The sequence below is a fragment of the Lithobates pipiens genome, unplaced genomic scaffold, assembly GCF_037356315.1.
Source record: "Lithobates pipiens isolate NorthernLeopardFrog02 unplaced genomic scaffold, aLitPip1_a1.2 Scaffold_25, whole genome shotgun sequence".
Classification (NCBI taxonomy): domain Eukaryota; kingdom Metazoa; phylum Chordata; class Amphibia; order Anura; family Ranidae; genus Lithobates; species Lithobates pipiens.
The window spans coordinates 226537977-226551804 of record NW_027507787.1 but is presented as its reverse complement, the minus strand read 5'-3'; the positions used below and the strand labels follow the sequence as shown (position 1 = coordinate 226551804).

Here is a 13828-nt window from a genome sequence, read left to right as displayed (position 1 = left end):
TGGGACTAGGCGTATATTCAGTTACATGTGGTATTTCCCATAGAGGTGTAGCGACTGTGAGCAGCACGGGAGCATTGGAAGGCGGCTAAGGCCTATGTAGGATGATCACATGGCTGTCAAACAGGGAGGGACCCAAGATGAGACCCCAAGAAAGTACACTGTCGGTTAGAGAACACAAGCCAACTGTGAGGGGAGGGGAGGTGGAGCAGGAGAGCAGGCCGCAGCAGTCCCAAACAGTCAGGGGGGGGAGATCCAGATACCACTGCCCCAGTGGGTTGTATAAGGGGAGAGGGCATCGGCTCGGACAGAAATCAGGGAAAATAGCAAGCAGGTGCAGGCCACAGGGAGCAGGAGAAGGAGATGGGTGAACCAAGATGGCCGCTGAGCAGGCCAAGGGTAGATGCAGGGTAGGAGGGTGTGACTGGTGTATGCAGGTAGTCACTCAGGAGGGTTGGTAGGCTCAGTTGAGGCAGGGATTAATGCCAGTGATGGATGGGGCAGCAATCCGGCCACAGAAGAGGGAGAGCAAATATGCTGCTAGAGGCCTTGGGTGGAGCAAGATGGCCGCCGGAGCTCACCTTTCCAGCTGAAGTCTGGGCTTCCCTGCAGGCATCCGAGCGGCGACCAGCAGGGGTCCGGTGCAGGAGAGGCTGTCCTGGGGGGTCCGCGCTGTGAGTCTCCCGCAGTCCCGGCCGGGACTGGATCCAGGATGCGCCGTCCGGAGGCTTCGTGGAGCGGCGTAGGCCGCAAGATGGCGGCGTCCGGCCTGTCTCGCCGCCCGCCGCCACGGAGTAAAAACGGCGGCGGATCCGGCACAAATATCAGCTCCGTCCAGAGCTCTGATGGCCCACCGGCGGGATGAAGAGGCCGGCGGGCAGAAAAAGGCTGCGGTGGACGAGGATGGGGTTAGATGGAGCTAGGCCTCGGCGGAGCTCTCCCCAGACACGTCCGTCGTCTTCCGGCCACGCCCCCACAATGTCACTTTTAAAGGACATGGTGTAGAATATTTTTCCTCTACTAGTTCTTAAAATGCCGTGTACACACGACCGGACTTTTTGACAGCAAAGGTCCGACGGAACGAGTCCGTCGGACAATTCGATCGTGTGTGGGCTCCATCGGACCTTTGCTTGCCAAAAATCCAGCGGACTTTAGAAATAGAACATGTTTTAAATTTTTCCACCGGAACTCCGCCGGACCGAGAAGTCCGTTCGTGTGTATGCTAGTCTGACGGACAAAAAACGAAGCTAGGGAAGCTATTGGCTACTGGCTATGAACTTCCTTATTCTTCGAATTTTCCATCGGACTTTGGTGTGATTGTGTGTGACCAAGTCCGTTCATTTGGAGAAGTCAGTCGGAAATCCGCCGAAAGTCTGTCGGAAAGACCGTCGGACCTAGTCCCACGAAAAGTCAGTTTTCGTCCGAATTTCAGGTATTTTCGTTTTGACAAATGATAACGAAAGTACAGAATCCGAAAAACGAAACATCCAACATAAATAAATGCTTTATTTTCATTTTCATTGTTACAACAGTTCGATATAGAATAGGAGATTCAACGTGACTCTGACAATAACAATCTGTGTCTATAGAACCTGTGGTTAGTCCAAGGTGATATAGAGAAAAGATTAGACAGAGAGAAAATATTCTGTAATTGGGAGGGGGAAGTAAAATAAAAATAATGATGATGATGAATGTTATTGGCTGATTGTAACCAAAGAGGAGGAGCAGTAAAATAGCTAGAACTAAGTACACACGTACAGCCAACTTTTACTTACGATTGATAGCAGAGAGAGACACACACACTGAATCCTTTCAGAAGACAGTCAATCTTAGCTGGTCCATTTGAATTGTCACTTGTCAGAGAACTCAAATTATTATTAATCAGTTCCCGACTGGTGCACGCCGATGTACGTCGGCAGAATGGCACGGGCAGTCATATTGGCGTACAGGTACGTCCATTTTTAAATGCCGCCCTGCCATCGCATGCGTGACGCTGGTGGCACGCTCGAGTGCCGGTCAGGATACCCGCGATCGTCTCACGAGGCGGCTGAAGGGGGAGATGCCATTGTAAACATCATCTCCCCATTCTGCCTAGCAACAAGTGACTCTGATCTCTGCTCCATGTGATTGGATGCTGGGACTGTGACATCATAATAGGCGGGGACATCATCCGGCGATGTCCTATATAAGTCGCTGTGCGCCCGGTCCCCATCATTGTGAGCGGAGGGAGCAACGAGTCAACATCTGAAGAGAAGAACAGAAGAACAGAAGGCGGTGACGACGACAGCAGCGACAGAAGAACCGAAGAGGGGGACAAGACCCCCGAAGCCGGAAGAAGAGGGTGGCGGCGAGGAAGAAAGCCGGGCTCCTCCGCTAGTAAAAGAGCTAGAAGAAGATAGCGGAGGAGTCCGGCGAGAAGACCCCCGAAGACGGAAGACCCCCGGAGCTGTGCAATAAACTATTTTTACCCTGTGTTGTGTTTTTTTTGTACTTTTTTCGCAGGTGAATGGGTAGGGGTACATTGTACCACATACTCATTCACATAGGGTGGGGGGCCGGTATCCGGTGGCCCCCTTATTAAAGGGGGCTCTTGGATTCCGATAAGCCCCCCGCCCCCCGCAGACCCCGACAACCAACGGCCAGGGTTGTCGGGAAGAGGCGCTTGTCCTCATCAACATGGGGACAAGGAGCTTTGGGGTGAGGGGGCCGCGCGGCCCCCCTTCCCCAAGGCACCCCTCATGTTGAGGGCACACGGCCTGGTATGGCTCAGGAGGGGGGGGGGCGCTCGCTCGTCCCCCCCCTTTCCTGGCCGGCCGGGTAGCGTGCTCGGACAAGGGTCTGATGTGGACCTGAGGGGACCCCCACGCCGATTTTTTTCGGCGTTGGGGTTCTCCTTTAAGTCCATACCAGGTGGCGGGGTCAGCGACGTCTCCTTCGCAGGCCCCGCCTACCTGGAGACCCGCTCAAAATGAGCGGACTTTTCTCCGGGTGGGAAAAGTCCGCTCATTTCAAAAGTACGGCGGACTGGCATACACACGGCTGGATTGTCCGCCGAAATGCAAGTCCGGTGGGAAGATTGCAGTGCAAAACTACTTTCTAAGTTCGCCGTACTTTCGGGTCAAAAAGTACGCTGGAGGCTGCACACGGGGGGATTGTCCGGCGGACTTGAGTTTGCTGCACTTTTCCACCCGATTGTTTGATCGTGTGTACGTGGCATTAGACCATTCATTCAACATGAACGACGGAGATTCACAAAGCAGCGAAAAAACACACACGTTTATTATAATATTCGACAGAGCATCGAAACTGTACAATGCTGCAATTGTTCATTTCCGGAGTCAAATGCTCCGCCTATAGGCTATATAGAGTTTAGCAGCTCTGTCTAATCTTCTTTATACATTCAACAGACACCATAAACCTTTAAAGACAGATTCAACTGTAATTCATGTGGATTTTCGGACGAATGCAATTTTTGAACGAAAAACAAAATAAATAAAAACGAATTTCTGGAGTAACTAAATTAATTAATTTTTCGGACGAAAATGAAATTCCGAAACAAAATATTTCACTCTGCACATGTCTAGTTCTTATACACATTTATTTAATCACAGATGCATGAGTTTACATTTTTAGGGTTGTATGCAACATGTGCACATTTGTCTGCTTGGAACCCTAACCAAGGCTTGGGGGCATGAAATATGGTGAGACAACTCTATGTAAGGAAATATGCAATGTCTATCAACTTTACACTTTTTACTCTCTTCAGCCCAATGTCCCTAGGGCCTGATGCTTTGCAGAACCCTCCTATCATGGGGTCCCTGCTGCTTGCAAAGGTAGACCACACAGCCACCAATTTCTCTCTCCACCCCCCCCTGGAATAGCCTACATCACCGTCCTTCACTCCCTAACTGGCTGGCCCTTCTTTCTTTTACCTCCCTACGTTTCCATCACACAAGTTAACATGAATGTTTACACTTTTGTTCCCATTCATTGTAGGATCTTGCTTTCCCTCTCTGTTCACAGTAAACCAGACCAGAGAATTCACTTAACCAGCAACTTAATAAAATGGCATCCATGTTCAGTTCTTGATCATCCCTATATCACAGTTCTTCATGAATCACACTGCAGTTCAACAAGTTACAGACATGGTGGTAGTCCTCTTTAAATGTTTGGCTGAGCTTTGGGCTATGCAGTGGCACCTCATACCTTAGATCAGGGATATGCAATTAGCGGACCTCCAGCTGTTGCAAAACTACAAGTCACATCATGCCTCTGCCTCTGGGTGTCATGCTTGTGTCTGTCAGTCTTGCTATGCCTCATGGGAATTGTAGTTCTGCAACAGCTGGAGGTCCGCTAGTTGCATATCCCTGCCTTAGATTGTGGTGATTACCAAGTGATGGTAACTTGGTCCGTCTTCCTGATTCAGGGTCCCGCCAAAGGGTAACCCCACTAGCTGTAACTCTACATCTTCTTGTGTCTTGTCATTCCCATGACCAACCAATGCCCGCCTACTGGCCCAACCCTACATGCTTAAATACCCCTGTTACAGGAAGCACCACAGTCCAAACAGCAGTGTCACATACCTGGTTGAGGCAGAGTTGACAAGAGGGCTGCCCTTACACCTCTTGTCCTGTTTCACTTGGGGAAGATGACAGGGTATAACAGGGCACAAGGTGGCGTGGGTGCCTGTAGGACCACCATTTTGGAATATCTTGGTTGTTGATGCGGAGCTGAAGTGAGCAAGTAGACAGCAGGCATATGCAGGATCCCAGAAGTGTAGTCAGATGGACAGAGCAGCAGCAGAAGAACAGTAAAGAACAGAGTCAAAAGATGGCCAGGGTTGGTTTCAAGTGAACAAAGGAGGTACCCAGGGGCGGACTGAGAACTCATGGGGCCCCCGGGCAATAGAAGATTATGAGGCCCACGGGCAATAGTAGATTATGGGGCCACACAGTATACACACCCACACACACATACAGTATACACACACAGACACATACTGTCCCTGGTTTTATTGAGGGCATGGGGCATTGGGCAATGCCCAAGTGCCCGAGTGCCCCAATGGTCAGTCCGCCCCTGAAGGTACCAGAGCAGCAGACAGGAAAAAAGGTTGGGTCACAACCAGAATTGGCAACAGAGGTTCAGGAACAAGCAGGGCCAACCAGCCAAGTCGGGATATGGATGTACACACGATCAGGTCACAAGCCATAGGAGCTGATGGTGCTGAAGCATGTAGGGCTTTAAATAGGTCATTGGAAGCCAAGGTCCATCAAACAACCACGCTCAGGAGCACTTGCGGTATGCTAATGCTCACGTGCGTGTGCAAGTGCTCGTCTAGATGTGTGCAGGGTCCTAACTCTGTGCATGGTACTATGGAATATTTTGCATGCAATGCGCATTCCTTTGTGCATAGGCTTGGGCAATGTTTTCCTGATGGGCAAACTCATCACTGAATGATAACTTCTAAGTGCAACATGCAAATGACCTTTTTAGGTACCTGCCTACGCACTTTCTATTCATAAAAAAAACAAACCATTAAATAACATTGGACTATAAAGATCCAGAATAGTAGGTTGGTGCTGAATAAATATTGCCAATTTTGAAAATGACAAAGCTGAATAGGTTGCCCTAATACTTCAGTGTCAGCTAAGATGTATTGGAATTCATTTTTTCTTGGGTTTGTTACTCAACAGCTGATTTACAAGAACCAAGAACAATGCTATGATGGCAACTGGATTGTGCCCACTTACACCAATGATTATCGATCTGTCAGACGATTTTTCTCTCGCACTGCTAGCTTTGTGCAGCTTCAGGGCCCCAAAGAAGAGCTGCAGTGTGGTAAAAAATACAACATCCGGGTTCAGTACACATTTGGCGAAGATGCTCTGGCTGCAGGAGAAACCACCATCAAATTTGTCTACATGGTAAGCATATGGAGGACTCTAGATGACTCTAGATGTATTGGTTGGTTGAATTTGTTTTTGGTGCCCATATTGTAATCTACCATGTGCCATACATTTTGTATTTTAATAATCTGTAGTCCACTAATTCTTACATTTTACTGTCACAGGTCATTGCAAGAGCAAAGATTATGAAATCTGGTGAACATTCTGTAGACGTGTCACAATGTAAGTTCAGAATGCCGGGCGTCTCCACTCTTGTCAAATGTGCCAAGCTGTTTATTGTGTACTACCATGCTGTCTAATTCCCTATAGGCGTGGCCATTTTGAAGGTGATTAATCATCTAAAGAGCTGTTAAAAGCAGCTAACATTTATAAGGCAAAAACCCTTGTCGCCCTTCTACAAGTGAGAAATGCACCATTACCAAAAGTATTGAGACACCTGCCTTTACACACATGAACTTCAATGGCATCCCAGTCTTAGTCCGTAGGGTTCAACATTGAGTTGGCCCACCCTTTGTAGCTATAACAGCTTCAACTCTTCTGGGAAGCCTGTCCACAAGGTTTAGGAGTGTGTCTATGGGAATGTTTGACCACTCTTCCAGAAGCGCATTTGTCAGGTCAGGCACTGATGTTGGATGAGAAGGCCTGGCTCGCAGACTCCGCTCTAATTCATCCCAAAGGTGTTCTATCGGGTTGAGGTCAGGAGTCTGTGCAGGCCAGTCAAGTTCCTCCACCCCAAACTCGCTCAACCATGTCTTTATGGACCCTTTTTGTGCTCTGGTGCACAGTCATGTTCATGTCCCCAAACTGTTCCCACAAAGTTAGGAGAATGAAGTTGTTCAAAATGTCTTGGTATGCTGATGCCTTAAGAGTTCCCTTCACTGGAACTAAGGGGCTGAGTCCCCCCCCCCCCACACTCCACCAGATGATTTGGATCATTGCACAAAGCAAGGTCCATAGACACAAGCGGTCCTCCTAGAGGTGATCAGACTATCTGGTCACTTCTATGGCCAGCCATGTGAGCCGTAGGATCGTGTCTCAGGAGTAGGGATGAGCTTCGAGTTCGAGTCGAACTCATGTTCTACTCGAACATTGCCTGTTCGCCTGTTCAGCGAACAGAGAACAATTTGGGCTGTTCGCAGCAAATTCGAAAAGCCGGAACACCCTATACACAGGGCCGCTGATAGAAATCATGGGGCCCCGTACAGCCTACCTGACGGGGCCCCCTTCAGTTCCACCCTGGTCCCTCCTCCAGCCCCACCCCTCGCCCCTCCCCAGATGGTCAGAGACTGCAGATATAGTACAGGAGATGGTCAGGGACTGCAGACATTCCACAGGAGATGGTCAGAGACTGCAGACATACTACGGGAGATGATCAGAGACTGCAGACATACCACAGGAGATGGTCAGAGACTGCAGACATAACACAGGAGATGATCAGAGACTGCAGACATACTACAGGAGATGGTCAGAGACTGCAGACATACCACAGGAGATGGTCAGAGACTGCAGACATACTACAGGAGATGGTCAGAGACTGCAGACATACCACAGGAGATGGTCAGAGACTGCAGACATAACACAGGAGATGATCAGAGACTGCAGACATACTACAGGAGATGGTCAGAGACTGCATACATACCACAGGAGATGGTCAGAGACTGCAGACATACCACAGGAGATGGTCAGAGACTGCATACATAGTACAGGAGATGGTCAGAGACTGCAGACATACTACAGGAGATGGTCAGAGACTGCAGACATACTACAGGAGATGATCAGAGACTGCATACATAGTACAGGAGATGATCAGAGACTGCATACATAGTACAGGAGATGATCAGAGACTGTATACATAGTACAGGAGATGATCAGAGACTGCAGACATAATACAGGAGACGATCAGAGACTGCATACATAGTACAGGAGATGATCAGATACTGTATACATAGTACAGGAGATGATCAGAGACTGCATACATAGTACAGGAGATGATCAGAGACTGCATACATAGTACAGGAGATGATCAGAGACTGTATACATAGTACAGGAGATGATCAGAGACTGCATACATAGTACAGGAGATGGTTAGGGATCGCAGACATGATTGATTCAGGAGATGGTCAGAGACTCCGTTTATGGCTGAACCCAGTGTACAAGTATATAGTATCACAGGGCTGATCCACTCTATTTAAACCACCTCTGCAAAATAAAGTCAGTGATTTTTCTTTGAAAGTACAACCAAGTGACAGAAGACAGCTTCACATCCAATTTCCAAAATACAAATTTTCTTCCAAACAGTGAACTGGTCAGGATTACTGAGGACAGTAACCAGTTAATGGGTCTGTGAAGCTTCTAGCCTGATTCAGAAGTAAATCCTTCTCTAAAAAATAATTAAAATATCAAACAATCTGTGCAGCACACACAGAGCTCTGGCTAAATAGTTGATTATAAGCTGAAATGGTTAAAAGCTGCTGCAGAGTCTTCCAGGAATCTTATCAGTGTGATCAGGCAATGTGCAGGTCAGGTTAGGCAGATAAAAAAAAAAGTAACCAGCAAGACAAGAGGGAGGGGAGGCTGATCGATAACCTGTACACTGGCTGATCACATAGATATCTGGAAGACACTGCAGCCGGCCAGTTACATGTAACTGTGCTCCAGATCCTGTTACCTGCAGAACTTGTATAGCTCTAGTCATATGTCCTTGTGTCTCCCTCCTGGCTCTCCCCCATTCAGCCCCACTCCAGCATTGTTTACAGTTAAAGGTGAGGCTGAAGAAGGGGAGGGCTACACTTTTTTTTTTTTTCGTTTTTTTTTTTTTAATTAGTTACTATGCATTCTTTCATCCCTGTTTATATTGCCTGGGCCCCCCCTGGTGGCTGGGCCCGGTACAACAGGGCCAGTCTTACTGGCTTATCAGCGGCCCTGCCTATACAAGTCTATGGGAGAAATCTAAAGTGCTAATTTTAAAGGGTAATATGCAGGTTACTGTCCTAAAAAGTGTTTGGGGACCCGGGTCCTGCCCCAGGGGACATGGATCAATGCAAAAAAAAGTTTTAAAAACGGCCGTTTTTTCAGGAGCAGTGATTTTAATAATGATTAAAGTGAAACAATAAAAGTGTAATATTCCTTTAAATTTCGTAGCTGGGGGGTATCTATAGTATGCCTGTGAAGGGGCGCATGTTTCTGGTGCTTAGAACTGTCCCTGCACAAAGTGTCATTTGTGCAGGAAAAAAAGTCTTTTAAAATCACTTGCGGCTATTGTCGGGTCCCGTAATACAAAGAACACTCAATGAGTGTTCTCTGCATTAGCCGACAATTCATTCATTCATTGATAAAAAAAAAAAAAAAAAAAAAAAAAAGCGTGGGGGTTCCCCTAAATTCAATTACCAGGCCCTTCAGGTCTGACATGGATATTAAGGGGAACCCCGTGTCAAATTAAAAAAAAAAATTGACGTGGGGGTCCCCCTAAATATCCATAACCAGACCCTTAGGGTCTGATATGGATATTAAGGGGAACCCCACATCAAATTTTTAAAGAAATTGACGTGGGGGTCCCCCTAAAAATCCATATCAGACCCTTTATCCGAGCACGCAACCTGGCAGGCCGCAGGAAAAGAGGGGGGGGCGAGAGAGCGGCCCCCCTCCCTCCTGAACCGAACCAGGCCACATACCCTCAACATTGGGAGGATGCTTTGGGGGTCTGTGACCCCTCAAAGCACCTTTTCCCCATGTTGATGAGGACAAGGGCCTCATCCTCACAACCCTGGCCGTTGGTTGTGAGGGTCTGCGGGTGGGGGGCTTATCAGAATCTGGAAGCCCCCTTTAACAAGGGGACCCCCAGATCCTGCCCCCCCCCTGTTTGAAATGGTAAGGGGGTACAAAAGTACCCCTACCATTTCACAAAGAAAGTGTCAAAATGGTTAAATAAGACAAACACACTTTTGAAAAATTCCTTTATTAAAAATAAAAAAAATAAAAAAAAGATTCCAGCGGTGCTAATCCACTCTTGCTATTCAGCGACGGGTCTCCGGGGTCCAGCGATGGATGATCATATCCAGCGACGGGGGATCTCTCAGTCCAGCGCTGTCCATACATCCTTCTTCTGTCTCCACTCCGGAGACACTGCAGAGATCCCAGCGCTGACATTTCTTATATTAGGAGGGTGGGGCCACCCGTCACCTGACCCCGCCCCTCTGACGCTGGAAAGGGAAGCCAGGGGTTCCCCAGTGACGTGTGGGTGACCCCGCCCTCTCTGATGTAGCACAGGTTTCCGTTACATCAGAGGGGGCGGGGTCACCCATACGTCACTGGGGAACCCCTGGCTCCCTTCACCAGCGTCAGAGGGGGCGGGGTCAGGTGACGGGTGGCCCCGCCCTCCTAATATAAGAAACGTCAGCGCTCGGCTCTCTGCAGTGTCTCCGGAGTGGAGACAGAAGAAGGATGTATGGACAGCGCTGGACTGAGAGATCCCCCGTCGCTGGATATGATCATCCATCGCTGGACCCCGGAGATCCGTCGCTGGATAGCAAGAGTGGATTAGCACCGCTGGAATCTTTTTTTTATTTTTTTTATTTTTAATAAAGGAATTTTTCAAAAGTGTGTTTGTCTTATTTAACCATTTTGACACTTTCTTTGTGAAATGGTAGGAAAGTACCCCCTTACCATTTCAAACAGGGGGGGGGGGCGGGATCTGGGGGTCCCCTTGTTAAAGGGGGCTTCCAGATTCTGATAAGCCCCCCGCCCGCAGACCCTCACAACCAACGGCCAGGGTTGTGAGGATGAGGCCCTTGTCCTCATCAACATGGGGACAAGGTGCTTTGAGGGGTCACAGACCCCCAAAGCATCCTCCCAATGTTGAGGGTATGTGGCCTGGTACGGTTCAGGAGGGAGGGGGGGCGCTCTCTCGTCCCCCCTCTTTTCCAGCGGCCTGCCAGGTTGCGTGCTCGGATAAAGGGTCTGATATGGATTTTTAAGGGGACCTCCACGTCAATTTTTTTTAAAATTTGATGCGGGGTTCCCCTTAATATCCATATCAGACCTGAAGGGTCTGGTTATGGATATTTAGGGGGACCCCCACGTCAATTTTTTTTTTAATTTGACACGGGGTTCCCCTTAATATCCATGTCAGACCTGAAGGGCCTGGTAATTGAATTTAGGGGAACCCCCACGCTTTTTTTTATTTATTTATTTTTTTATCAATGAATGAATGAATTGTCGGCTAATGCAGAGAACACTCATTGAGTGTTCTCTGTATTACGGGACCCAACAATAGCCACAAGTGATTTTAAAAGACTTTTTTTCCTGCACAAATGACACTTTGTGCAGGGACAGTTCTAAGCACCAGAAACATGCGCCCCTTCACAGGCATACTATAGATACCCCCCAGCTACGAAATTTAAAGGAATATTACACTTTTATTGTTTCACTTTAATCATTATTAAAATCACTGCTCCTAAAAAAACGGCCGTTTTTAAAACTTTTTTTTGCATTGATCCATGTCCCCTGGGGCAGGACCCGGGTCCCCAAACACTTTTTAGGACAGTAACTTGCATATTACCCTTTAAAATGAGCACTTTAGATTGGGAACGTTCGAGTCCCATAGACTTTAATAGGGTTCTAAAGTTCACACGAAGTTTAGGTCTGTTCGCAGGTTCTGGTGCGAACCGAACAGGGGGGTGTTCTGCTCATCCCTAACCAGGAGTGGTGGTAAAACCAGTAAGCATGAGAAACGCTGGCAAGCATTAGGAGTGGACCCCTCCTGCTTTTGAAAGCAATCCATTGGCTAATTAGCTTCTCTGACCACTTTCATGAGAGCCACATAATTCAGCTGTCAGATATCCAAAACAGCTCACCTACCAAATAACACCATCCTACAGTAAAGCGTGGAGGTGGTGGTGGTCCTCTGTTAGCAAGTTGTTGATGGGAAGAAGGTTTAACTTCCAATATGTCAATGACCCAAAGCACACAGCAACAATGACCAGTGGTTGACAGAAAAAGGTGACTGTCCTGAATGGCCTAGTTAGAGCCCAGACTTAAACCCCATTGAAAATCTGTGGAATGACTTGAAGTCTGCAGTCCGCAAACGGTCACCATCAAATTTAACTGAACTTGAGCAATTCTGCAAAGAGTGGGCAAATATTGTAAAGTCTAGACGTGCAAAGTTAGTAGAGACCTAACCCAACAGACTAAAGGCTGGCATTAAAGCAAAAGGTGGTCCAACAAAATACTGACACAAGGGGGTGATCCTTTTTCCAACTCGGTGATCCTGTAGGGTATGTTTTTTTTTTTTTTTTGACACGTTGGTGTTCTAAAAATTATATATAAAGGATATTATATTATGTTATATCTCCAAACTACACACACGTATCCTCTGCCCAGAAAGGTTCCGGGCGAGGGATACGTATGCGCAGTGTGGAGAAATGACGTGATGCAAGTTGATGAAAAAGTTGTATAAGGTTGAAGATGCCTTTTTGGCTATTACCTGCATATTGGATTGGGATGCAGTTTCTTCCACCTATGATTCCTCTATACATGACTGTCTGATTGAAATAAGATATTGGTAGGAGATGTACCATTGAAATTAGGATTTCCTCATAGATATTACACGCTTTATGGTCACCTTGTGGCGGAGTTGTTCTGGTGAGCGCATTTTATTTTTTACTTCCGGTGAAGCACTTTTACACTCAAGATTCTGAAGCACAAGTGCTTCACCCAAAGTGGAAAATAAAATGTGCTCACCAGAACACCTCGGCCACAAGGTGACCATGAAGAGTGTTATATCTATGGGGAAATCCTCATTTCAATGGTACATCTCCTTCCAATATCTTATTTCAATCACAGTCATGTGTAGAGGAATCATAGGCAGAAGAAACTGCATCCCAATCCATGACATATGAAGGATATACAGTACCTACAGTCTTTTCCCAACCTGTTATACATAATCTCTAAACCCCTCCACTTCCTCCACAAATGACGTGACAAGTTTTTTTTTTGAGAAAAATGGCCTTCCGGTAATTTTAAATAACATTTTAAATGACCATAAACCAACTTCTCTATATACTTTGGGGATCTTCAAGGGCAACTACACACCACTTGGTCACTGCGACCAACTTCAGTCACAAGCCATTGACTCCGAAACGGTACTCAACCTTCTCAGTGACCTATATTTTTACCCCTTCCTGGTTAACCCCTCATTAACCAGAAGGTACCTGAGGAGAACCCCATACCACAGATGGGTACCAACCATGAGATAGAGAATATATTCATCAGCCATCTTCTCTCCCTCCAAAGACCCCCACCACTGCCAAGCCACGTAAGGAATAACACCTTACCCTTGCGTGCACCTCCTCACCCTCAATGCTCTCTGGATACCTTCCCATAACCCCAGTGCCCAAAGATCAGTTCCTATGGCATTAAGGTAAACTCCATCGCTCTGCAGATACCTCCAAGTATCAACTTCCAGCTCCCTTTGACGTATGGCCTCTCCCCCATTCCTATCACAAATATGCCGACTTCTTTGTTTACAGAGGTACAGTCAGTTAAAAAGGTGGCTATTGCCAGAGTGAAGGTAAACACCCTGTTATACCTGCACAGCATACCTGGTACCCCAATCCATCGGACCTGGGCTTCCTGTCTGGAGATACCCAACTGCCTACTGTTTGGCCGAACATCAGCTCGTCTGGCCACCCAGTATACGTAGGAGTGACCCAGAATCCACAGTTGGCCAGTCCCACCGCCCAATGCGTTGACTGCTTCAAAACCAACCCCGGGAAGCCTCTGTGGCCACCCCTATGTGTAAAGAGTGGGAAGCGTAACTTTTTGGGTCCTAACCATCCGCTGTCAAACATTTTCAAAATACCGCAAAGAACTGGAAACTAGACAAGGTTGACCCATCCCTATTCATAAGAAAGGAGCCTTTGAGCACA

General features: G+C 47.5%; 1 protein-coding gene across 1 annotated transcript in view; it reads left to right on the top strand.

Annotated features, from left to right (window-relative positions):
* The window catches only part of LOC143929831 (ovostatin-like), an 88125-nt gene that overhangs the window by 17962 nt on the left and 56335 nt on the right, over window positions 1-13828 (top strand). Inside the window, exons 9-10 of the mRNA XM_077453806.1 lie at window positions 5691-5921; window positions 6068-6125. Of these exons, the coding sequence (XP_077309932.1) occupies window positions 5691-5921; window positions 6068-6125 (289 nt within the window). The remainder of the gene's footprint in view (window positions 1-5690; window positions 5922-6067; window positions 6126-13828) is intronic.